This window comes from Nesoenas mayeri (assembly GCF_963082525.1).
Source record: "Nesoenas mayeri genome assembly, chromosome: 1".
In the NCBI taxonomy this organism is placed as follows: Eukaryota; Metazoa; Chordata; class Aves; order Columbiformes; family Columbidae; genus Nesoenas; species Nesoenas mayeri.
Window position 1 is genome coordinate 82,595,812 of NC_137541.1, and position 26,973 is coordinate 82,622,784.

The window sequence follows — 26,973 nt, forward strand, 5'->3', positions numbered from 1 at the left end:
GTCCAGAATGACAAGGACTTCCCCTTGTGGAGGAAAAGACCATGGACTGCAACAGCCATGAACAATACTTCAGATAGTGTATAATGGTCATCTGAGGTTGGGCTCATCAGAAGTCAGTGAAAAATAGAGCCAATTCACAAAATTGCAACAAATGAGTAGAATTCATGTGTTTTTATTGAGTGAAATGCATTTACAGGATCTTGAGTTCTGCAAGGTTTACTGAGGTCAGTCACATAGTGTCCTTAAAAATTCAGAAGCTTGGTATTAATAAAATTCACTTCCTGTGAACAGCTCCTTCTACTCAACTGCTAATCTAATTCGCAGCACTGATTCCATCTTGATATTTAAATGAACGTATGAGCTGTGGTATATTTACTTATCACTTTAGTATAATTATACTTTAGTGCTGCACAGGGTTTACACTTAGAATAGAAAAATTCTTCCTTCTCTTTGTTTTTTTTTTCATTAAATTGCTTTTGTATGGACAGGTTTTTTTAGGAAATGCTCCAAAGAACGGAGTCCTTCAAGAAGAATTTAAAGCAGTACGGAGTATTTTTATTTACTTTAGATGTTACTTTAGTTGTAGTGGGTCAGAACTGAAGATCTTTCAGCTGACAAGTTTATTTTGGTTTTCTTTTTCACTTGCTAAGATAATAAAATCCTTTCTAGTGCTCCAGGGACTCTAGTTCTCCCTAAGAGCCTGGGAAAACTTTGTTTTAGTTGTATGTTGAAAGTGACTTACCAATGCTGAAGTGAATGATCCTTTTGTGTCCTACATCTTATTCAGTGATGTTTCGTGTGGTCGCTTTGGACAGCCAGTTCAGACCTGTTCAGGAGACAGTAAGTATGAGTGATAGTCAAGATTTTTCAAGCACCTTCTTTGGGTACCTGTTTGCTGAGACTCTTTCTCTTGGAAATTGAATAAAAGCCTGGGATAGGCCTTCTGATGTTTTTGGAGAACTGCTGTAATTCCTTACACTCTGTCCTTTCCCTGCCTTTATCGAGGGCAAAAGGTCTGAAAGCACTCCTGGAAATCTCTCACAGCACTCAGATTTTAGAGTCACCTCAGTTCACCTGCCCCAGATATGTAGAAAAATACTAGGTGTTTTTTGTAGAAAACTTAAATTCACAAACAGGTTATGCTTTTAAAAATATCTTGTTAATTACAGACATGAGTTTCCAAGTGTTTCCTTGACCCAGTTTTCTGTATCCAGAGAAAGCTCTTCACAGCCTTCTTTATGTTCTGGTATTTTTTAAATTCCACAGTTAATTTCTTGATGTTTTGATTATTTTTTTTGTTTGTTTGTTTGTTTTAATTTTTATTTTGTTCTCTTTTTTCCTCTTCTAGTATCCCCGAATCACCATTGAGGTAAGATATGCAATATAACATTAAAACACAAGTTGCTTTGGAAAGGCTATGTGTCCTTCATCATTCCCCATAGTGTCAATAGCTAATGGACAACCACCCAAAGCACACCATCTAAAGCCTTGAGGTTGAACAGTGGCAATACAAACTATCAGACACTACAGGAGAAGAAATCAGCAGGATTGGAGATGTTATTCAGAGATGACATGGGGTTGTCACTGTGTCTTTTGTTAGGATTCACACAAGAGTGCTCAGCGTAGTCTTACTTTGGTAGGACTACAGTAAATTGGCTGGTGAAATAGCCTCATTCTCATACAGGCAGAGGAATAACAACTTTCTGAAATGTCATGTTCTGCTGGGGGACAGGCTAACAATGAATCAGTTTCCTACTGCTTTTCACATCACTAGATCTCAAAGCACTTTCTAAAAGAGGCCAGTGTAATATTCATAGAATCACAGAACCATTTCAGTTGGAAGAGACCCTCAGGATCATTGAGCCCAACCATAACCTAACCTAACTCTAGTACTAAACCATATCCCTAAGAACCTTGTCTAAACGCCTTTTAAAGACTTCTAGGGATGGTGACTCCAACACTTCCCTGGGCAATTCCCATTTTACAGAAACAGTTGAGTCAGAAAGACTTACGCTAGAAAAGCTACAGATAAGCAACCTAAGTCCCAACCAGGTACTATTCCTGTATGATCTGAGATCATTTGGCAGTGTAGCTAATTTCCAGTTAAACATAAATTTAGACTTCTTTAATACACCAATAGATCTGGAAAATTAATGGGAAGTCAGAGCATATGTCATCAGCCCAAACTCACAGTCACACTGTGGTGCACTTAGCCTATATGCTAGGACACTAAACTTAAAAGAAGGCAAGAACAAGAAACAAGGTGATAAACATTTTGGTGCATCTCTTTCTTCCACTCTCCAGGATCCGGAGCAAAACAAGATATTCCAGTGGCTGGATGTAGCATCTAAGCATGGAATTGTCCAGCTCTCCTTTCCACTAATCCCAGAGCCTATTCTGGGGTCCTACCACATCATGGTGGAGAGGAAGTCAGGTGAAAACAAGTACCAGTACTTCACAGTGGAGGAATATGGTAAGCAATGGCTGTGAACTACCCTGCACCAGCAGTGAGGTTGGGTCTTCCTAAGTCTAGTGCAGATTCTAAGGGCTTTGAATTCTCTACTTCATGCCTTGAGTATGAAAGGCATGAAGAGGGCTGGGTGGAGAAAGTGAAGGCAAGAAAGGGAAAAAGGAAATGCTGAGAAGGTAGCATTTTTCAGGAATTAAAATAGGAGTCTAATTCTTTTCTGGACTTCGCACAAAGTCACTGTGTGACTTTGGAATCCAAGTCCCGTCACTTGGGCCTTACACTTCCCATCTGTTCAGAGGCAAAATGAATGAGTCAAGCCTGTCCTCTTTCGTGGAGGTCATCACCATATGAAGAGCACTAGGCTAAAATATGCAGTACAAATCTGAAGATATCATCTATCAGATAGATTAAATATTAATAACAGGTACCAGGTTGTTACTAGGGGAAGCTGGATAGCCAGTGGAAGTGCAAGACAGAAAACAGTGGGTAATGGAGGTGCCAAAGCCCTCATAGTGATCTGTTTACTCTCTGGAACAGACCATATCAAGGGAGTTGCTAAATTCATTTTAGTTTTACAAGTTTTTTCATCTTTTAGTGGCAGGTTTTCCTTAATAGTCTGCAGAGAAGGTTTGACCAACAACTACCAGTTGTTTAGTTCTTTTTGTAAGTGTAATAAGGCACCTTTCCTGCTTACTTTCCAGAGCTCTTTCATACCTTCCAGTCTCCTGTGTACAGGTGTGCCAGAAAAATGCCTTTTCCAGCTATATTGTCATTATTGCTGGTGACCGGGTGCAAAGAATAAGCTGAAAAGAGGGAGTGACAGTGACCTATTTGATTTTACTATTTTACTTTATCTGTTGCCTTTCTCCTTCAATGGGGCTGGATTGCATTATAACTTCTGTTCTCCAGGAGATAACTAGTTTGAGACATCAGCATTACTCCTACATTTCTCTTGAGGAAAATGTATAGCAAATTAAATTGATTTATTACCATTCTTATAGTGGCTGTTATCAATATCAGTATGATTATTATTGCATTTTAAACAAGTTATTCATCTTACTAATAAAAGTTATTTTTTCACTGATGATATCCTACAGCCAGTTCCTAGGTAGACTTTTCTCTGAACCATTCCCTCTCCCTTGTTGGTGAAAATGCCTTTACCAGCTGGTTTTTTACTGTTTTGCACACATACCTACCTACAGCATGCAGCTGCTGATCAGTTGTATTCATGTTGTGTCCCCAGTGCTGCCAAAATTTGAAGTGACAACCAGTGTGCCACAGAGGATCTCTTTCTTTGATGAAGAAATCAGGGTGAATGTTTGTGCTTCGTAAGTATCTGAGCTGAGAATGACACATTCGTGCACAAGAAACAGCAGAGAGAGGATGTTGTGCCATGCTGGAAAGCTGAGACCCTGCTGCTGATTCAGAGTTAGAGGAATTCCTTTAGCTATGACTTCTATGACATGAAATATGATAACTCTCCTCCTGCTACATAGAAGAATTAGAACTGTGAGAATTTGTGTGTCTCACAGTTTGAAGGTATCAAGTGGTCCATACTCGGTAGCTGTTGTTTTATGTTATTACAGAAAAGGAGAGAAGAAATACAAAAGGAGGGTCTATAATTGAGATTGCCATCTGTGACACTGCCAAAGGGCAGGGTCTCATGAGCTAAAGGGTTGAACAGGGATCTTTCTGCAGTATGTACTGCTTTGCATAAGGAACTAATGAGAAAAAACAAGCAGCAGGGAAGCCAAGCCAAGCCTCAAGCCCATCACCACTTTCCAGCTTCAGACATTGAAGAATGACAACACAAAGACAATGGAAAAGCAGACTTTTTTTAACAAGATGCCAGAAACAGCCTAAAAATAGCTGAAGCAAATTCTGCTAGGGCTAACTAATCCCCAGCTGCTCTTCTGTCTGTGGTCTGGGTGCTCCTGAGGGGTTTAGAGTCTTAATTGCTCTGCAATTTTTGCAGGTTTCATGCTAAGTCCACCTGATTGGATTCTGGTGTCTCTTTCTCTCCTAGGTACACTTATGGCCAACCGGTACAAGGAAATGCCCAAATTAATGTGTGTCAGCAGCACTTCTATTATCCACGATGTGAGCGAAACCAGAAAGAAGCCTGTGAAGCTGTCACTGGACGGGTAAGACACAGGACAAGGCCTTTCTTCCCGGGCAGCTTTACTACCCAACATGTAGAATGGTGTTCAGTGGTCTCTTTCTTTTTCTGAAGAACATGACAGAGACAATCCCAGAGGCATGTTTTTTTCTCACTATTTCACAGGCAATGCTGGAAGATCATAAAGGTAGTTTTTACCAATGACCTTATTAGGGGACTTTGGGTTTTCCCTCAGAAGGAGTCAATAGGAGGGAAGGAAGCTCATGAAACTATACATTTGTGACCATTCCAAAAACACCAGAGCTGTGTTCTTATGAAATGTAATCAGCAGATCTGTACTGGAAGTCTTTGAGGACACTTAATGTTAAACTACTAATTAATTTCTCCACTAGATCAGATTCAAAGTGCTCTGGTCATATAGCTCAGGCATCACGCAAAAGGGGTTTGAAAAGGGATGTAATCACAGAGAGGACTACAGGGAGTGAGAAGGGAGATTCCCAGGTGCAAGGGTAGATAATATTGAAACAATGAGCTGGGAAGGGAGCCAGGAAGTGAGAAGCGTATAGTAGGAGGTGAGCGAGTAGAAAGTAGGAGCTGAAGATGTGAGAAGAGGCATGAAGCTCTTCAGAGAACCAGAAATACAGATTCAGGAGCAATTTTCCAAACCTTGAGAAAAATGGGCTTTCCCCTTTGTGCTCTTTTTTCAGCTGGGGAAGGATGGCTGCCTCAACACTGTCATCTCCATCAAAATATTCCAGCTCTACCGCAGATACGCCAGGATGTATGCCAGCCTCAATGTAGAAAGTATCGTCACTGAAAACGGGACAGGTAACACCAAGTGGAGGCTAGGAGTAGCTGATTAAAGCTAATAGGTGGTAATTCCTGAGAGCAATCTCCTGGATCCCGCTCTGTGCAGCAAACAACTGACAATCACCATTTTCTTGTTTAACTCTCCCTCCAGAGCATCTCTGCTCCTATAGTTTTCCAAAAGAAACAGTTTTCTGCCCATGTCTGATTTCTGTTTCCTCCCCTTTATACCTGGTGTATCTTAAAGGTATCCAGATGAAAGGCTATGACTATGTTGTAGTCAATGAAGAAAATGACAGAGTGATCTTCAAGAATATGGATCTCTATTACAAGAGAGGAATTCCTTACTATGGTGAGGTGGGTACCTGAGATGGTATATTTAGATCAAATCTCCCCGAGGTTCAGCATGATGATCTCTGTATTGTTCCATTTACAGATGTCCCCTAACACTGTGCTGACAACTTCTCATTATAATGTTTTATAACAGTGACTGCTGCATAGTTCTTTTGCTACATTAGGTGCTCCTAGAGAAAATAAGAAAATCGTATTATACTTGCAGTTTTAGGATCTCTCTTTTGCCATAATTAGAGAATGCCTAAAAGGTGGTAAGTGAAAGGTCATATGAATAGGGGAGAGTCTGCAAGAAGCTACTTCAGCAACAGTTATGCCTAAACTGAACATAGAATTTACCTTGCCTTGCATCACCCAGTCATAGGGATTTTTACTTACAGCAATATAGGTGTTGGAGCACATTCCAAATTCTTACCAACCTTCACATGCAGGATAAACCTAGGCAGAGAAAAGAGGATGAGCCATACAGCATCATCCTGATACACAAGGGGACAGAGGTATGCACAGGTGCCCAGGAGATGCGAGGTGCTACTGAGCTCCACAGGTTACCTGTGGCCACAAAGTTATCTGATTGCTTTAGGCTTATTAATCAGTGCCCTCCAAAGAGTGTGTCCTCCAGAGTTCCCCTGTTTCTATTTGCTCAGAGCATGAGGTAAGAATTTAAATCATCATCTCTCACTCAGTAGTTTTTAACTTATGTCATGGTGCACTGAATTAACCGTCACTGAAGAGAAACAGAGGACTGTTCATTAAAATAATCTTTTATACAAGATCACATTTCTTCTCCATCTATGATGTATAGTTTGTCCTTACACTAATGGGAATTTCCTACCTTTGCTTGTCACAGAGCTCCTGCTCCTTCAAAATACTGAGGAGCATTTGCCTCTTATATATGTTTCACTCTTGATTTCTATGCCCTGCACCTGCCCTCAGTAATTAAGTGAGCATCCTCTGGTGAGCACCACGTTTCCAGTTTATTTTTGTGTGTGTGGTTTGTTTTATTTTGTTTGGTTTTGTTTTGCTTTGGGTTTTTTTTTGTGGTTGGTTGGTTTGTTTGTTTTTTTCTGAATCCCTTGGGTGTTCTTTGTGTTCAGATCTCTGTGACTAAGATGGATGGTGAGCCCATTCCCAATAGGACTGTCCTTCTGGAGCTCAACGAAGAATATCTGGCCAACTATACCACTAATGAGAATGGCACTGCTGCTTTTTCCATTGACACGTCCAACTTCTTTGATCCCAGTCTTAAGTTGCGTGTAAGTGAATACAGGTTTCAGTCTAATTCCTGAAAAAATACTTAATTGGAAAGAAGGACTAGAAGCAATCAGTGAGTACTGGCAGGATTGTTTCAGATGAGGAAAGTAGGCAGTCCACCAGCACCTGCAATCTGTGTGAAATTAATATGAGAAAGAATCAGTGTTAAAAAGTGGAAGACTGTGTTCCAAGTGTGTTTGGGATGCAGCAATCTTCATCACCTCCCTACTTTACCCTGCGCTCAGAAGCCCTTTCTGCAGCCATCTTCCTTCTCTTTATTCTGTGCACTAGAGGACGTTCCTCACAGACTGCCCTGCCTTCCCCACCCAGCCTGGATGCACACCAGCTTCCTGAGAACAGTAGCATTCTAACTCCTAACAGTTTATACAACCTGTCCTAAGCCTGCAATAATCTGAAATAATCTCCTTACTGCTATGTGCCATAGGTGTCTGGATACATTAAGGTGTCCAGAAGGCCCCCCACTCTGGGCTGATGAAGCACAAGTTTTTCACACCAGCTCTTGCTCTTGGCTTAAACAGCCCCACAAAATCAACTTCCTAATAAAATATTTTAGAGGGAAGATGCATTTGCCTCTCACCTTCCTGTTATTTTTTCGTTTTCCACTTTGTTGATTCCCCATCTGTGGCTCTTCTGCTTCATAGGTCAGGCAGGCACCAGATGACTGTGAAGACTTCTTCATCTGGAGCAATGATAATGAGCCCCAAGCCTTATTCTTTGTTCAGCGTTTCTACTCACGGACCAACAGCTTTGTGAAAATCGAGCCAGTGAAGGAGCAGCTCAGCTGTCACCAGCAGCGAAGGATCAAGGTTCACTATGTCCTGAACAGAGAAGGCTACAGGAATACCAGGCACACAAACTTCTACTATGTGGTAAACATCTCTTTTCTTTTATCTTCTCTTGGACACCATACAAGGCAGAAATCTCTAGGCCAGACAGTGGTTACAGATCACAGCTTGACTTGATGGCCTTTGAAGCGTCTCAGAACACTACTCAAATCCAATGACTTCATGGAGAAAGGGAGAATGTGCTTTTGATCCTGTCTCATAAGTTTTTTTTCTGTGTCCAGGTGATGACAAAAGGAAAAATTGTTCTCAGTGGTCAGAAGCAAATCAACATCTCTGGTGGTAAGTTCTAAAATATATTACAACTAATACTTCAGAGCATTTTTCTGAGTGCCAGAGCATTAGTAAGTTTTGTAAGAAGGGATGAAAGCAGCGAACTGCAGCTTAAACTCCATGACCTGTCACCACTCACAGTATCATTTGCTTTTGCTGCAGCATCTAGACAATCCCCCATATCATACTGATATTCATCTTGTTAGTTGAAAGATGACAATTTCTCTGCAATTGAACAGCAAGGAAACTAACCTTCTTCTCTTTTATTTCTTGCCAAGGAGTATTTGCAGTTTCACAGTTACTCTATGACATCCAGGTCTCTCCAATTAGAAGACTGAAACATTTTGAAGTTTGAAATAGGTGTCCCATTTGACAGGGGTATTCAGCAGTTAACTGCTTGGAATTCATTGCATTTTTTGAAGTCTCCAAATACCCACAAATGACAATGAACCTACCAGTCACAACAAACTGAAATTCATTCTTTCATTGTTAAAAATACATTTTCTTGCAGAACCTGGTCTTCAGTAGGTGGCTTAAGTAAGCCTCACTCTACATATAGAACTTGTTCCTTAGTATTTGCCATCTTTGGTCTTTCTGTGGGTATTCATGCACTGTGACTGCGTATGTTCCCCTGTGGTTTGGGGAAAGGCAATCCCATTCATCAGAAGACAACTATGTCACATATTTTCCCTTCATGAAATCCCCTTGCAGCCATGTGTTTTTTCCATATTATTGGGGGCTAACACGAAGGTGTGTGATAGTGTGTGATTCATCACTGAGTGAAAGCTTAATTTCCTGTTCCTGGTCTAGTAGTTGTCATCCATGTAGATAAGAACTTCTTATTTCCTAGTGTTAAAAGAGCTCTCCCTTAGTTCAGGAGATTGGCCTATCTCCTTTGATATAGGACATTCTAGGCTTGAGGACCAAAGGTAATGTTGTGTTCTTCTCATAGCAATCATGCACAGATTTACCTGTCCAGCTTCTACTGAACTCAGACTCCTCTCTGCAGAGCACCCTGCTCTCAGCATCTTCCAGTTTGTATCTGTTGTCTTGTTGATGGGAGTTGTTCCTCAGCCACTGGGAGATGAATCTTGCAATATCCAACTTCCCTGTTCTTAAAAGTTCTGTTAGGTTATGGATAAATATGTGGTACTTCCACTAAAGCTGAGTTTTGTTTAATGTCTTTTGTTGGCTTCTCCTCCCCTGATCCATGTTACTTCCACAGCTCCAAAAGGTACATTCTTCATCACACTGACTGTCACTGAGAAGCTTGCCCCCAGCTCCAGGCTGTTGCTCTACACAGTGCATCCTCATGGGGAGATAGTGGCTGACAGCTCTTGGATACGCAGTGATGTATGCTTCAAAAACAAGGTTAAAACCTTCACTTTCTTATTAACGGATATATCAACTGGTTCTTTGTTTAGGGGACAATGACTTTATCAAGAGCCCTGCACTTAGGACAGCCTTTAGGAATAGAAAAGGTACAGATGTGCTTGGGAATATGAGGAGCCGTCTCTGGAATTGACACATATGCTCTGACTCAAACTAAGGTCTTAATGGAGAGTGGAGAGGGAGGTGACTAGGGGGTTATAGAAATCGTGGTATTTTACAGAAGAGGGATTCAGGAGGGCCATCTAGCGGTAAGAGCTTTTCCCCGCAGAGAATATAGTGCTGGTGAAAGGTGAGATTTAGACTTATGTGCCAAGCTTATTCTCCTAATTTCTGTCTATTTGTCTTGGATTTATTCATTTCCAGCTCCAGCTTGAGTTCTCGGAGAAGCAGGGTCTCCCAGGCTCTAAAGTCAGTCTCCACCTTGAAGCTGCTGCCAACTCCTACTGTGCCCTGAGAACTGTGGATCAGAGTGTCCTTCTTCTTCAGCCTGAGCAAGAGTTATCTGCTGAAAGTGTAAGCCACATCCCCAGTCCCATGTTCTTTTGACCTATGAACATCCAGAATGACATTCTAATTCCCATCTGTGATCTCTCTGCTGCTGACTGTGTTTTTATTTTTCCCTTGGAAATAGACATCTCAGTGATTTAAGAAAGGTCTATTGCAGTTGTATACTTCAAAGCCAGAAACTGATAGTGGAATATTTACTTTTGGAAAGCATGGCAGTGTAAGACATGTCCTAACAATATGCCTAATGTAAATCCTTGAAAGCATACTTCCTCCCTGAGGAGTGATTATATCAAAATTACATTTTATGACTCACACAGGCCATAGGGGCATAACAAAGCTGTAGATGTCAGCTAGTATCTTGTTGGACTCCAGCCTCCTCTCTGCATAACTCAAGAGTATATCTGGTTTTTTTTTTTTCTTAAGTTCACCTCAAAAAACCATTACACCTCAGAAGAAGGGGTGTAGAATCTGCTGCTTCTTGTATATCAGCCAAATGGTTCATTCATCTCTAGATAGGCATCACTAGGCAAACTCACTGCAGTCTATGGGATTGCTCAGGGGCCACCCCATAACTTTCGATATATGTGATTTTGCACCTGCCTGGGACCTTTCTTGTGCTTAGACTAATTGTTCTCACCTCCCAGGTGTACTACCAACTTACTGTGGGTGATTTATACGGCTACTACTACAATGGGATCAATCTGGAAGATGACAAGCCAGAGGGATGTACTCCAGTCAAAACCACCTTTTTTGATGGCTTGTACTATGAACCTGTGAATGTCAGTCGTGATGGTGATGTCTACAGGATTTTCAGGGTATGTTGTCTGTACAGTTCTTTAAGGGGGAGATGTTCCAGTAGAATTCATGCACATTAGCATTAAACTTTCACAGGTGGTGGTTCTTACTGCTAAGAGAAGGCAGCTGATGCCTGGAACTTCCTAAAGTCTCTGATCACTCAATTTCTGTCTTCTCATCCCCACCTCTTATTCGAGAGGACTGAAAGTCACTACTAGATATATTTGCTGGGATCCTCCTCATACTTAAGTAGACATTTCCTAAGCAGGACTATGGCCTTGACTCATGACCTCAGGCATTCCTAGTAAAGATCTGAGTCCATGATGCATGCCACTTGGTTCCTGATACATTTGCCTTCATTTCCACTGGTCCCATGGCCTAAGACCTAACATAAGTTGCATCATTACTGCTCTTCACAGAAGACCAGGTGTCACTGCTCTGTAAGAAAGATATGGAAGCTGGAGAGAAAGAGTGAGTCGTGACATTGAGTGTTGAAAGAGTGGGATGTGAGAAGGAAGGAGAGAGATGAGGTGTGATAACCAAAGTGGAAGAAGTGGCATGCAGTGGTAGCTAGTGCATGACCTGAGTGACATGATTGATTTTTTCATATTCAGGATATGGGTTTGAAGGTTTTCACCAACTCTGTGCTACGGAAACCAGTTCTATGCAATGAAGACAGATCAGAAATAGAAGACTACCCTGTCTATTTTGACCATCGTGTCACCCCTTTCAGTGTCCATGGCATAGGTAAAAGAAGGTTCATACTGTATCTCCAGTTCTAGTCTGCCTGATCTTCAAAACTGTTGCCTATTTAAATAACAGCCAGAATACTGAGGGTTTTTTGGGGGGGATAGGTCTATGTGTCACAGTTTGCCAAACTCTTTCTGACAGTCTTTGTAGTAGAATGAATTCTCTCACACTTAGGTATAGGGTGCACATAAAAAAAAAGACAGGGAATACTGGTGTGCTACTTTCTTCCTCAACTGGTATCAGTTTTTTATGGTTTTTCAGGTTTCATCAAATCACAATTCAATTAAGTATTTAAAAGGAAATGTCAATGTAGAAAAATAATGGCAATTGCCAATGTTAAGAATCCATACAGCCCTTAGCATAGTCTCCAAAGCACTTTATACATCAGCACGAGTTATGATTATCTTCCTCCAAATCAGATTGATCAGCATAAAAGTAGCAGTCATAGGTTACCACAAAGGAAAGTGCTATTCAACACTAGGAAACAGTTATTCCCCATGAGAGTTGTGCTACTCTAGGAGGGGTTCTCCAGGAGGTTTTGGAATCTCCATCACTGCAGGTGTTCCAACCTGAGCTGGACAAGACCCTTGAGTAACATGATCTGACTTTGTAATTAGTCCTAATTCAAGGTGATTGGACTAGAGAACTCCACATATTCCTCCCAACCTAGATTTTTTCAATGATTCTGTGATTCTATCATTCTAAGTTCAGCAAAATAAGGAAGTATTGTTACTTCCATGATATGGGTAGGAAATCTGAGGTACCTCCATGCTAAATGTGTTGTTGGACATCACAAATGAGCATGTGTCAAAACTAGAAAGACAACTTTGCTTCCTAATATCAGACCTGTAGTTTGATTATGTGAACAAAAGTAGTTTTCCAATCGGCTGGATATTCAGCTCCATTTTTTAACTACTAGGTAAGAATGATTGAATTCTGAGGGAGGTTTGTAAAGCATTATAACCTTTCATGACAATACTGGCTACTGTTGTCTATTTGCAAATCAAAGAGAGCTATTGGTAGAGGATGAGGGACGTGCCTTTTGAACTGGATAATGAGACATTTCAATATTAAATGACATGAAATGTCTTGTGAAATAGCTACATTTTCTAGTGTTTTCCCATGAAGAAAAAGAATAGTTAAGAAATTGTTTTTTCCTGTACCTTATATCCATTGCAATTTTTTTAATGGGGAAAAAAATGGAAAAATGTTCAAATGAAATACTTAGTATTCATTTATTCTGTTTAGCATGCTTCACAGCAGTTCAGATTCTTCTGGACTGATGTTTCTAATATTGTACTTTAACTATACACAATCTTCTAGCTGAGTCAAAGATCATTGGTGGAAGTGCCGGTGCTCGTGGTAGTAACACTGTTCGGAAATTCTTCCCCGAGACCTGGATTTGGGATCTGGTTCATACTGAGTGAGTATTTTTGGTTTCACTTCTTACTTTTCATGTGGATTTTTGAGTTCATACATGTTGCTGAAAAGAGTTATGGGAAGAAGCCATGGAACATATGTCTGCTTTGTAGATGCAGGTCTCCTTTTCCCATGTTGCTCAATGGCCATTTAGCTCCTGACTTTGTACACTGTATAAAACCTACTTGAACTTTGAATGACATCTGATCTGTACTCTGTCCCCCATCCTTCTGATGGGAAGAAAGAATAAAGGCTAAGAGTAAAATAAGAGCATTTGCTTAGGAGAGACCAGGAGCAAAACTTGTTATTTTTAATCATATTTTTAATTCAGCAGCAGAAAACTCAAGTAATTTTGTTTTTCTTTCCAAGATGTCATAACATATGCAATGAGAACATCTCCATCTTAACTATGCATCCAGGGGCTGCTCTAGAATATTAATCCAAATTTATAGGTTCTAATCTCTATGTTTGGGCATTATGGTATTTAAACAAATGGTATTTCTAGATTTAAAAAGCTGAGTGTTTTTCCAAGTACTTTTTAACATGCAATTCACCTTTATTCATCTTTACTTCCAGCTTTATAATACTTTTTAAATTTAGAGCAGTATCTTGCAGAAAGTGAGATGAAACCAGAAATGCTGTCATGGTTTAACCCCAGCCAGCAACTAAGCACCACACAGTTGTTCACTCAGTTCCCCCCAGTGGGATGGGGGAGAGAATCAGTAGAATAAAAGTGAGGAAACTCATGGGTTGAGATAAAGACAGTGTAATAAGTAAAGCAAAACCCACACACACACAAGCAGAGCAAAGCAAGGAATTTGTTCACTACTTCCCATGGGCAGGCGGGTGTTCAGCCATCTCCAGGACAGCAAGGCTCCATCACGTGTAACTGTTACTTGGGAAGTCAAACACCGTAACTCTGAATGTCCTTCCCTTCCTTCTTCTTCCCTCATCTTATGTACTGAAGATGATGTCATGTGGTGTGGAATATCCCTTTGTTCACTTGGAGTCAGCTGTCCCAGATGTGTCCTCTCCCAACTTGTTGTATACCCCAGCCTGCTCACTGGCAGGGTGGTGTGAGGAGCTGAAAAACTAAAACATCCCTGTATTATCAACACTGTTTCTAGCACAAATCCAAACCACAGCCCTGTAGCTACTGTGAAGAAAATGAATGTTATCCTAGCCAAAACCAATCCACTAATTCAAGCAGGGAGCCTATTCTACAATTTGGATTTAAGATGCTAAAGAACATCTCTCATTCTGTTTGTTTTTGCTTTTTTTTTTGTATTTTCCTCAGTTCCAGGGGAGAGGTCAATGTCTTTTACACCATTCCTGACACCATCACAGAATGGAAAGCCAGTGCTTTCTGTGTGCAGGATGATGCTGGTTTTGGCATCACCTCACCTGTTTCACTGACAGCATTCCAACCATTCTTTGTGGATCTCACCTTGCCATATTCTGTCATTCGAGGGGAAAAATTTAATTTAATAGCCAATGTCTTCAACTACCTCAACAAATGCATCCAGGTACATCAAGTTCCCTTTTACTTCCTACATGGTTTGTCTGTTCCTCAGAGATCCCAGCATTCTCCTGCATAATGCATCAGAAATGCAGAAATAAGTGTTTAACTTATGCTTTAGCCTGACATATTCCTTTCTCACCCTCTCTCTCTGGACCCATCCCTGTGTCATAACATTAGGAAAATGTGGCCGATGATAACTGTGGTTGGTCCAGAGAAGATAAGAATTTCCTCCTTAACCCTATCTAATTTAATTCTTCTTGCTCATGAAGGATGAACTTGAGTAGAGGGTATGGGTCCTATGCTGTGCAATACGGAATACATGTTGATTATGCTGCATGCAGCAGGAACTCATAAGAAGACTTGACTAATGAACACAGACACCTAGGTATACTTCTGTCAAAGCCAGACAACAGTGGGCAGAAAAGAGACAGGATTTCCATTTCCTCAGAGAAATACCCCATCCTTCTGTTCTGATAGCAGATTCATATGACAAATAGCTTCTCCAGCAAGTCTCCCTTGCTCTGCAGCCTAACTTTAGGGGCAGCCTGCTTCATTTGTAAACTTGCTGCTTCTTTCTTTGTCTCAGATCAGTGCCATACTGGCAAAGTCGAGTGACTACAAGGCAGAAATCATTTCACCAGAGGGCAACACAGCAAGGGTGTGCGTCAATGAAAGAAAAACCTATATTTGGGCTGTTAGCCCAAACAAAATCGGTAAGTTTGTCTTTTCATCACCCTATTTGATCTTTCTACCTCTGTCACTCCCACCCTTTAATGCAGCATCAATAGTGCACATGCAGGCATTTTAGGACAGCTCCATTACTTGTTCCACAAATGTAATATTAGACCTCTGCTAAAGTTCCCTTAGATGCACTGAATAAGCAGTCAGTTGTTCTAGTGTTTTATCTCTTCCAAGTTTTGGTAGTCAATTTCCTGTCCATTTTAGGAAGAACTCTTCACTTATCACATTATGTATGAAATACTGGCAGAATTTCATGTGCCTGTGATGATTCATCTGGCAGTTTTGCATCTGACCAACTGTATTCAGTAAAAATTAAATTTGCTAATAATTTTTGACTGGATCTTCAATGGGCAAAGAGGACACTGCTCCTCCTCAATTTTACATCTGTTTTAGTTCACACTGCCTTCAAGTCAACATTGTATTTTAAAAAAACAGTTACAATGGCTTGCATATGTAAGTGCCCCAAAAGTTACAAAACCTTTTAATTAGCAAAGATTCTTCTCAAAACTCAAAAAAAACACATATTGACCTTTTCTTTACAAGGTTTTTTCTAAAACCCTATAATTGATTTCCTTCAAACTCACTGAGATAGATTCAAACTTATAGTGAGGTGAACACTGAATGTACAGTGAAATAATACTGCAGAGCTGAAAAAAAGAAAGCTAGTGTCTCTCCCTGGTAATGATAATGCATTCTATTCCAGATAAAAAATTCCTTTGGATTTCCAGTTTGCAATGCTTGCAGGGGTTAAGTAATGCCTGCAAAGCTGATCACTTCAGGGTTTGGTTCAAATTGGAAAACAAGAGGTTCCACTTAAATTCAAGAAGAAACTTCTTCTCAGTAAGGGTAACAGAACACTTGAACAGGCTGCCCAGGGAGTCTCCTACTCTGGAGACATTCAAGACCTGCCTGGACACATTCCTGAGTAGCCTCATCTAAGTGTTCCTGCTCCAGCAGGGGGATTGGACTAGATGATCTCTTGAGGTCCCTTCCAATCCCTAATGTTCTGTGTGTGTGTGTGAGCTCCTCAGTGCTGCTTCTCAGTGTTGTCCTTCAGTTAACGAATTTCATCTGAATGAAAGAGACACCAGGACTATAACTATTGCAACACTGCCCTAGGCCAGCAAAAACTCAACACAAGGCCAAGAAGAAGTGGAAATTGGTAGAGAGTACTTCCAGTTGTTTGGCCAGGATCACCCCTATTTTGTTCCTCATGCTAGGGCCCCAGGCAACCACTCCTTGCCACTAGCAGACAGACGTGGAGCCTTAATGAAATCTGTTTCTACTGAGCTGCCTGCGCAGAGAACATTTTTCTCAGTAGTCCATCAGCCTAATAGAGGTGGCAAAAACCAGGGTTAACTGTAGTAATTGAAGATAACTTTCTTTTCTTGTGTGGCTTTCCAGGTGAAGTGAAATTCACAATTACTGCTGAGGCCAAACTGAATACCATAGGTACTGGAAGCAGCACATCCTCAGAAAATGAGACAATTCACAGGGACACCCTGATTCAAACTCTACTTGTTGAGGTATGGTAGGAAATCTGTCTGTGCTTTCTGCTTTGTGGAACTGCAATTCCCATAGCTGTGGGTTAGAAGCAGTTAGCTAATGTGAAGAGGAAATACAGCTGACACAGATGGAGCTATGTACAGAAGGCTTCTCCATGTGAAAATGATAGTGTAAATCACAATGATCAGTGGCATCCACTATCCTTCTGTTGCTGTCTCCTTCCTGGGACTACAAGCATACATGCCTGTAACTCCATGGATGTCAGTAGAGATGTAGCCAGAAGCAGGGAGGTTCCACACCTTACCTATAAATGCCTTTAGCCTGTGACTGTAATACTGAGGAGTTGGGTGGAGGGCACATATATAAGGAAAATTATTTATCTTGAGCATTATAAAGCAGCACCCACCTAGGATTAGTTGGACAGAGGCCCTCTCAGGGGCTGGAAATGTCTATTTTGTAACTGCTTTCTTAGAAGGAAGGTTCTCTGGAGAGGGTGTTGGGTAAGAGAGGGAGCCATTGACCAAGAGATATTCTAGCAGACATACGGCAGGACTGGGTACAAGGGGTTCACTGTCTAGATAGACACATACTGTTTTACACTGCTATCTTGCTCACAGTTTTATGGTGATCTACACTTTTTTTCTCTCTCTCTCCTTTTTTTTTTTTTTTTTTTTCTGATCAATTCCCTGCAATCAAACAGCCCGAAGGTATTAAAAAAGAATTGACTCAGAGCTCTCTTGTCTGTACAAAAGGTAAGGCAAGTTGATTTGTTCATTCCAGGGAGCTGGAGAACCTGCTTCACTATCTTGTAGTTTTTGTGCTACAAAACCAGAGACCCTTCCAGGGGAGGAAAGAGGGTCTCAGGGGAAAGGTACTGGGCTACAGTTCATGATTTTCAGAGATACCTGTGAGCCATTGGGCAAGTCTCTGCAGGAGTTTCTTTATCCAGACTGCAGATCTTAACAGTCACTATAGTAATGCTTACAAAGTGAAGACTTCCAGAAAAAAACATTATTTTAACAATTCTTGTTGTTACATTTTCTCATCAGACATAACGACTTCAGAACCAATTTCTCTCAGCCTGCCAGGAAACATGGTGGAAGGATCAGCCAGAGCTTATTTTTCTGTCATTGGTACGTTTAGCATTTAGGTTAAAAATAAAAGTAAATGATGATGTTTGTCTTGTGGTGCACCATGTATACATATGCAAAAACTACTGCAAAGTTGAGGAGATAACTTAACCTTGACTTTAGAGAAGATGTTTCCTACTTTGCAAAATGGCAATGAAAGACAAAAGTTGGTCAGAATTCTCTTATATCAAAAGAGGACAAAATAGTCAAATTATTTCAATTTATATTACATTTCAGATTATACTGCATTAGCATATTGCATTCTGTATAGTAAAACAGTTAATTCAGCTGAAAAGTGAGATAAAGCAGATTTCATTAAAAAAAGGTATTTTGATTTCTTGGAAAGAAGACTTCAGAACTTTGCTGACTGCTTATTTTCACATTTATGTTTTCACGTAATGAAAAACATTTGTCATTTTACTAGTTCCCATAGAAAAAGACTTTCAGGTCCAAATCAGCTCTGCTAACCTTAAAGTAGTTATTCAGACTGACAGTTCTCTTCAGTGTTTTTCAAGTTTTTCAAGGTCTGAACTGAGATTGCTTTCTAAACAACTGTTTTGTGTACCTGGGTCAGTGTGAGGTGTGCTGATAGTGTGCAATACATCCTCTGTATTGCACCATCAGCACCATACTCCACATCTCGTTCTCATATGTACATACAAAATGGGGAGCAAGCTATAAAGAGCAGGGAACCCTAACCCTTCTAAAGGTTCATAGAATTTCTCAGAACCTATGCCAGCCAGTATTGGTGCTCATTTTTTTCTCAAATTCTCAGTTTCTCCCAGGTGTCCAGCATTAAAGTGAAAAATTAAAAAAAAAAAAGAAAAGAAATGGGGGCATTTCAACATTTCTTCTAAACTGTGTCTTTGGTTACTGTGATTTAGTCTATATTGGTTATTCCCCTTGGGTTCATAATAAGGTGATATAAAGCAATGTATAATGCTGTGTAATAAAAACATATTTAAACTGAGCTGACTCCTTATATCTTTCATTCTCCAGGAGACATTTTGGGTACAGCCCTGAGGAACATGGAGAACCTCCTTCATATGCCTTACGGCTGCGGAGAACAGAACATGGCCTTGTTCACACCCAACATCTATGCCCTGGATTATCTGAATAAAACTGGTCAGCTGACTGAAGAGATTAGACTCAGGGGTACTGGATACTTATCCACAGGTGAGAGGCTTTCAGGTTCCTCTGTCTAATATTGTGATTGTCTAGATTGAACTCTAAAGCTCTATGTGGTCAACACTGATCTCTGAATTGTAGCACCACCTTTATTGCATAGGAGTAGACAACAACAGCACCCCAAAGAAGCATGTCATACTTCCAGGAGCAAAAGCAGCTAGACCAAACATACTTTACTTAATATTAAGTCCAAAATTCTTACTGTTTCAGTTGAATAAATAACAAAATTAGTCCCTTTCTGTGATTAGAAAATATATTATCTCTGTTGTGTTTTCAGGTTACCAAAAACAGCTGTCATATAAACACCGGGATGGATCCTACAGCTCCTTTGGGACACGAGATAGGGAAGGGAGTGTATGGTAAGTTATGACACTTTCTGTTTCCCTCATGCAGGATCTTAGGCTTTGAAAAATGATCAAACTATTAAGTGATTCTTATTTTTAGTACACTAAATGAATATAGCTCAATAACTTCGATCCCTTAGTAAAGGAGAGATTAATAAACTGAAGAGACTGCAAGAAAAAGAATGATAAGATGATTGGGGCCTGGAGTACATAATGTTTGAGAGGAGGCTGAAGGAACCATGTTTGTTCAGCCTGTAGAAGAGTAATATAATGGGGAATCTGGGTAAAGCTTTCCACTACCTAGATAGGGACTGTAGAAAAGACAGATTCTTGTCAGGGGTACACAGAGTAAAGGCAAGAGTTTGTCCTTACTCAAGTTGCAATAGGGAAAACTCCAGCTGGGTAGAAGGAAAGAAATCTTCCCCAGGGGAAGGCTGCAGCACCAAGACAGATGCTCAGAGAGGATATGGATATCTCTGTCCCTCGAGATTTTCACAACATGATTGGACAAGAGGCAGAAACCTGACTGAGCTTTGAAGCTGGCCCTAGTTTGAGCTGGTAGTTGGACTGGAGACTTCCAGAGGTCCCTTCCCACCTAGTTTATTTCATAATTCTATTAATAAAGATTAGAAATTACTATCATCAGTCATCAAGCTGTGTCTATACTCCTGCTCTGAAAGAATGGATTCAGCACAGTAATGGAGAAACTCCTGGTTAGTTTTTCATATCAGGATTTCAACTGTCTTATTTATTTAAAACTTATGAAACACTTGTTTCTTTTACTTCAGACATTCTGGAGTTCATTTTGTGTCATTTTCTATGCATATCCATTTTCTGGTAAGCCTTCTTGGTCTTATTCACACCTTACCCAATTTCTATTTCTGGTTCACCTGCAGGCTCACTGCCTTTGTGTACAAGTCATTTGCACAAGCCAGACGCTACATCTACATTGACAACAACGTCCAGTCTCAATCTTTGATCTGGCTGGCAAGCAAGCAGAAGTCAGATGGCTGCTTTGAAAATGCTGGTTCACATTTCAACAATGCTTTGAAGGTAATTGAGACAAGTTCAGTCCCAAACTTCCAGTTCTGGCATTGGGATTGATTTGGATTATTTCTGCCAGACACAAGCTCATCACCACACACTCTTCCTAATACTATTCTCTCATGCCTCCAATATACAAGCGAGGCATGATTCTTTTGTCTGCTATTGATGGTGAGGTAGAAACAAGTATAACTTTCTGAGTCAGAAATCTCAGATTTTATTTTTCATCACTGCATTACGCATTCAGCCATGTGCTTTATTATGTATGTGCAGAAGCAAAGAAAATGTGTGAAATAATTCTGGCTTTATCCAGTGTCAGCTTGTTTGTTCTCATTCCTGTACACACAGGGAGACAAAAATTACTTCTGATCTCAAATCTAACTGTTATCTGAACTGTGAGTTAATTCATAATTTGCTTCTTTCTAGGACATCTGTACTGACCTATTCTTTGCTTGTGCTTTCTTCAGGGTGGAGAAGAAGGTGAATACTCACTCACAGCCTATGTTGTGGCAGCATTGCTGGAGGCTGGACACTCTGCTGCTGTGGGTATTTGATGCTGTTACGCACTGTTAGTCCGATCAGCAATTTGTCAGTGCCCAAGTCACAGTCTTCACATCTATATTCTTTTACAATGTGTTAAGTACTGATTGTAGGACAGTAGGGGCAGCTGAGAAAATCCAAAAATGTTTACAGAAGTCTACAGTTGCCGTAAGCATTTGTTGAGTCTTATAAATTAGTTATGTATCCAGTCCCTATGGATTAATTTGAAAAAAAATCTTAATTGAAGTTATTAATTGAAAAGTAATTTAAAATTCCCTTAGGAATCCAGTTGTGTTAAACAATGGTAGTCTATGTAGGTGTAAAATCCAGAATGAATTTCCCCACTCCATTCAGAATCCAGTTTGGAATTTTCTCTGAATTCACCCAGTCCAAAGTCCAAGCTATGCAAATCTACAGTCCTACAAACTCTCTGTGCATTTAGTTTCAAGCTCTGTTTCCATTTCCCTTTATCACTGTTAATAATAGAAGGAAACTAAGAGTTGCTTGTTGGAATACTTGCTAAGCACAGGGGAATGAGAGCCTAGTTCTGTTCTCGGAATACACTTCCTGCATATCTTTGAGACCCCATCTTTTTGCTGATTTTGTTCTTTGTAAAATGGGGAAGGTAAGAACCGTTCCAAATTTGACACATATGTTCTAGGCATAGTGGGTTTTGCAGGTCACTCAGATACTATGCTATGGGTCATCATTTAAGTACCTGAGACCAGCAGGATAAAAACATTGTGCAGAATCAAATAATTCTTCAGCAACATGAACTTAGTTCCCACTATCTTCATAAGAAGTTCCAGAACCTAGTGTCACATCTATAAGTGAAGCTGCATAGACAGGACATGGTTAGTAGTGTCTGGTGATATCTGAGCTGAACAGAGCTGAGCTCACAGAGATAGTCTGTAAGGCTAAAAGGGCTGAAGAATTTTCTTGATAGCTATAACTAGCAAGTGAGAAATAACATTCATCTAAGAGAGCCTGCTTCATCATGAGGTCTCAATACCCTCTACATAGTTATGTAAAAATCCACATTTTAGAACTAAATCAACCAAGAGACAAGGGGTTCACCTGCATAAGGTCATCTCACAAGTCAGGAAAACAACAGTGCTCTGTTAGTCTGGCTATGCTGCCTCTAAATAAATGCAGAAAGAATGCAGCACCACTGGAAGGGGATTTTTTTACAGGATACATACTGTAGGCCCTTAAACATGCCATAGATGATGTGTACTTTTAGCATGAAGGATCAGTGATGGTAGCTTAAGCAGTGATGGAAGTGCTTAAAGAGAAGCTGAGACACAGTGTCTGACAACCCTACCATGTTTTGCATTACCAGCATCCCATCATTCAGAGCGGCATGAACTGTTTGGAGACTGCATTTGGCAATGGGGTCAACAACCTGTACAACCAGGCCCTCTTTGCCTATGCTTATGGCTTAGCTGGCAAAGAGAAAAGACGTCAATTCTTCCTTGAGAAGCTGGACAAGACAGCTACCAGAGATGGTAAGTGCAGTGTGGCCATGATACAGACAATACAGTTGATGGAATGGCCTGTTGTATGATGTAAGCTATTCTGATAAACAGAACAAGAACAGAACAGCTGTAGCTGTTTTCTCATTCATGCTACTTGCTTCTCATTTCATTCCTGCTATGTTACTGAGTTTATCTCCATTAACTTCTCTGTCTGTCTCTTTTGGCTGCAGAAGAGAGTGAGGTGTGACCTGATTACTTTAGAATTATGAAATACTGTAGGTGGGAAGAGACCCCTGTAAGTCTCAGTCCAAGGTAGTGGAAGATTGCACCTAGTTACTCCATTAGCCTTCTCTTCTCCATGCTGAACTAACCCAGTTCCCTTGACTATGTTGTGTACTCCAATTCATAACTGCCTTAGCATCCTTCTGCTGCACTGCCTTCACTTCAAACCCTCTTTGACTTATACAGCCCCCTTTTATTAGTTCCCCTTCCATCCCCTCCTGTTTTCCATCCTGCAACTGCAACTTACCCAGTTCAGAACAATGACGACTGAAAAAACTTCTGGGTAAGGGCAGAGAGGGAATTGTATGCCTATCTCCCACGTGATACTGTAATGGCTTAAGCAGCAAGTAATTTTTCCATGCTTTTTACACACCACTTTTCTGTTTTCAGGTAGTTCCATTCATTGGCAGAGAGAAAATAAGCCACCAGCAGAATATTTCCCTGTCTTCTACTCCCGTGCCCCTTCTGCTGAGATTGAAATGACCAGCTATGTGCTTCTGGCTCTGCTCAACAGAACCAAACTCACTCCAGAAGACTTATCTTACATTTCTCGTATCGTGCACTGGCTTGTCAAACAACAGAACCCGTACGGTGGTTTCTCCTCCAGCCAGGTAACAACTGGGTGTGGTAAAAAAAGGCTTCTGGGAGCAGTCCAGCCTGCAAGCTGGATCTCAATGGTATGACTGCATATTTGCTTGAATAATATTTGATAAATGGTGTTCACAGAAGTCTCCTTGTCAGGGCACATCATGCTCTTCATTGGCAGCTTCATACATATTTGAGTTTCAGGAAATGAGAATTTACCTGAGTTTCAAGTTAGCAGTAGACAGCAGTCACTGTTGACAGAGCATTATTCCAGGTTTTACGGGATACTTCCAATCTGTTGCCTCAGAACTTGTACCTTGTCTCCTTAGCTTTTTGCAAAGTCACTCTCCAATTATGTGCACTGACAAAGCTTCAGGGAAATAGGAGCTGTGCTAATCTCATAACTTCATCTTACAGCTGGGTATCTATCTAATTAGGAATGATTTTATTTGTTTCAGGACACTGTTGTTGCTCTCCAAGCTTTAGCTCAGTATGGGTACCTCACCTTCTCTAAAAAAAGTCTTAACACAGTCAAAATCAACTTCATGAAGTCCCCCAGCGAGACTTTCCAGGTGAATGACAACAACCGCTTCTTACTGCAGCAAGCTTCCTTACCCACTATTCCAGGGAATTACAGTGTGGAAGTGAAGGGCACTGGCTGTGTCTATCTGCAGGTAAGCAAGCTGGAAACTCAGAACCACCCCTCTGAGAACAAAGCAGTGGGTCCTTCATACCTCATTCCTCTCCATGCCTCACGCAAAAGCCACAAAAGCCTGTAAGTTTGTGACCATCCCACACTTCAAATCTCTTTTAGACTACCCTGAGATACAACGTCCATTTGCCAAAAAAAGTTGCAGGATTTTCTCTCTCTGTATGGACAGCCAATGTATCCTGCACAAGCAACTTCCCACCAAAGTTTGACCTTGTCCTCTCCACCAGGTAACTACCTCTTATTTACCTAACCCCTTGTATTCACAGTTTGGTAAAGCATCAAATCAAGTAAATTTGAGTACAAGCAGTTAACTGCTTCTGTGCAGCTGCAGGAAGACAAACAGCATCATTGGGAGCTGACAGTGTAATTCACTGGTCTCTCCATTTGCAGACCAGACTAACAGAACTTTTCTCATTTTAGTTACACAGGAAACCGCAATGTCTCCAACATGGCTATTATTGATGTGAAGATGCTCTCGGGTTTTGTTCCTATAAGGTCTTCCCTGGAAAAGGTAAAGAATGGGAACACAGTTAATGGTAAACCCTGGAAACATAGGAAGTTGATAAAAATAAACTCTGATTAGCAAATTGGAGTTCCATGGGAATTCTGCAAAGTCCCTGGGCATATCCTTCTGTCACATTTTCTGTGTCTCAGACTCGTAGGTGTTCACCTGTTGAAGACAAATCTGTTAGGAGTTGCTGAATCCAGTTGCTTAGCAGAAATAAGACTACTGCAGCTTAATATTCCCAAGTCCAGCCAGCAGCAAGGCCAAGTGCATATTCCCAATAGGCAGACAAGTACACTATATGTACATATATGTATAAACATATATACATGGCTGGCCACACAGATCAACAGAGGCAGAAAAGACAGTACTTACACCAGCACAGATAGCACAAATGGCATTATCCTTTTTCCCATTTCTGGCTGATCAGACTGAAAGCCAAATTTTGGAAAAAATAAATAAATATACGTGTATTCATACACACGCACTTGTATACATGCAAATACATGTGGATCCCTCTGGTATCTGACCTCAGACACTCAGTCTGCCCTGTAGCTGCCCCTGGATCCTTGTTGTACCTAGTTGCTGGTACCTGGACATATGCACCCTTGAGGCCACAGCCCCACCCCAGTGGCTGGATCTGAGCCCCACAGCACGCAAACATACACATGGTATGTACCTCCAGTAATCAGCCTGAGACATGCAATCTCTTCAGCAGCTGGGCTTGGATCCCCTAGTCTTCCAGTTGCTTCATGCAGACACATACACACACTAGGCACACACAAATGAGTCTTTGGTAGCTGGTCCAGCCCAATGACCCGACCAATATCTGCTCCCAAGACCTTATGGTCCCTCCAGTAACAGGCTCAGATCTTCTGATCCCTCCTGTAGCTAGCTCAGATTCTCTGGTATCTTCCATATTTGGCCCAGACTTCTGCTTCAGTAGGTGGCTGCCAAGCCACTTAACTTACTAGCTAGACCAGCTTTAAATTCACTAGTGACCACCCACTGATATACACACGCACACACAACAGGCCTGAAGTCTGGTCTCTCAGGATGCTGGCACTCCAGACACATGGTCCCTGTGATCTGTGATCCCCTCTCCAATGACTTGCACTCCATGTGCACAGGTGCACACAAAACAGAGAGCCCCTCACCAAGGAAAGTAATCAGGAACAGAGTTCAAAAAGAGAGAAGAGACTGCAGTGACCAGCTGCAAGGCATGGAAAGACAAGCATACTGACCACCAACATGTTTATGTGCAACTGTTCCCTTTTTTCCTGTTTTCCCACCCTTATATCTCATTTTCTCACCCTTTTTTCCCTCCCAGTCTGACTTCATCCCTCCCTTTGTTAGTCCTAGTTTTCCCCCTAAATATCCTGTTTCTCAGGCCCCAGCACCCCATGCTCAGCCCCATGTCCCTGTAGGCAGCATTCCCCTTAAGTCACTGAGGTGATACAGGGATACTCTGCTGTTGACTCAACTCGTGGGTCTCACCCCCCTACACTGGGTCTGGTCACTGCCGTGTGGCAGCCCTGGGGAGAGCAGGGTCCAGGTGCTCTTGTGGGTCTTCTCATGTTACTGGTGTTTCCCCACATGAAAAAAAGGATGAAATTCATTGTAGAGTCTACTCATAGCTAGGTGTCTTCAGAGCCACTCAGTATTCAGGACTGAATTTATTTTTTTTATTAGAACAGTATGAAATTAGTAAATTTTCTTTGAAAGTTTTTTTCCATTGAGATGTGACACCATTTGGCATCCTGCTCCTGTACTTTATAGATACTTTTTGTACTTGTATGTACTCCTTTTTCTATATATGGGAAAAATTAGTAGGTTTATAACTTTTTGAATATTTTATTTTTGTGTATTTTTACAGTAAAATAATTTTGCTCATGTGCTTTTCTAAAACTTTTTTAAACTTTCAGTTTTTAAAATATGCAATGCACTAGAAAGTGAGTTAACCTGAGCTGCAGAAATGGTCATGTAATAGTGAATTCTCAATGAAATGAGAGCACCCTTAAGTTCTTTAACAAATTCACACACAGCAAAGCTGAGTAGTAGAACTGTTTTTCATTGTGGTTGGTTTCCGCTCGTCATGTTATGAAAATACTCAACTTACATTTCTTATTTTGGCCACGAGATGTCAGGGTGGCACAAGAGGAGCATGGCAGCGGCTTTAAACATCTTTCACTGTGGAATAGCTAAATCTCCTTGCAAAGTCTCTTATGTTAACATTGCTATCAATTGCCTTCTTTAAAGCTCCAGTACCAGAATTCTGTTGTGGATCGTATAGACACCAAGGACAACCACATCTTCTTCTACCTTCAGAATGTAAGTTTGAGATGTTTCTTTTCGGTTTTATTGAATTGAAAGTTTACAACAGATAGATAAAAGAATAA

At 40.9% G+C, this 26,973-nt stretch overlaps 1 protein-coding gene across 1 annotated transcript in view; it reads left to right on the plus strand.

Annotated features, from left to right (window-relative positions):
* Positions 1–26,973, plus strand: part of LOC308040679 (ovostatin-like) — a gene marked incomplete at both ends in the record, with an annotated part of 39,712 nt that overhangs the window by 10,517 nt on the left and 2,222 nt on the right. The window contains 30 exons of the mRNA XM_080344907.1: positions 788–840; positions 1,349–1,369; positions 2,305–2,473; positions 3,714–3,798; positions 4,497–4,614; positions 5,297–5,417; positions 5,644–5,753; positions 6,842–7,000; positions 7,661–7,888; positions 8,086–8,143; positions 9,360–9,505; positions 9,890–10,039; positions 10,678–10,848; positions 11,443–11,575; positions 12,902–13,001; positions 14,295–14,523; positions 15,106–15,232; positions 16,665–16,786; positions 17,467–17,518; positions 17,816–17,899; positions 18,896–19,072; positions 19,362–19,443; positions 20,325–20,481; positions 20,940–21,014; positions 22,355–22,524; positions 23,167–23,383; positions 23,816–24,031; positions 24,172–24,296; positions 24,490–24,580; positions 26,834–26,905. Coding sequence (XP_080201033.1) covers positions 788–840; positions 1,349–1,369; positions 2,305–2,473; positions 3,714–3,798; positions 4,497–4,614; positions 5,297–5,417; positions 5,644–5,753; positions 6,842–7,000; positions 7,661–7,888; positions 8,086–8,143; positions 9,360–9,505; positions 9,890–10,039; positions 10,678–10,848; positions 11,443–11,575; positions 12,902–13,001; positions 14,295–14,523; positions 15,106–15,232; positions 16,665–16,786; positions 17,467–17,518; positions 17,816–17,899; positions 18,896–19,072; positions 19,362–19,443; positions 20,325–20,481; positions 20,940–21,014; positions 22,355–22,524; positions 23,167–23,383; positions 23,816–24,031; positions 24,172–24,296; positions 24,490–24,580; positions 26,834–26,905 — 3,818 coding nt within the window. The remainder of the gene's footprint in view (positions 1–787; positions 841–1,348; positions 1,370–2,304; positions 2,474–3,713; positions 3,799–4,496; positions 4,615–5,296; positions 5,418–5,643; positions 5,754–6,841; positions 7,001–7,660; positions 7,889–8,085; positions 8,144–9,359; positions 9,506–9,889; positions 10,040–10,677; positions 10,849–11,442; positions 11,576–12,901; positions 13,002–14,294; positions 14,524–15,105; positions 15,233–16,664; positions 16,787–17,466; positions 17,519–17,815; positions 17,900–18,895; positions 19,073–19,361; positions 19,444–20,324; positions 20,482–20,939; positions 21,015–22,354; positions 22,525–23,166; positions 23,384–23,815; positions 24,032–24,171; positions 24,297–24,489; positions 24,581–26,833; positions 26,906–26,973) is intronic.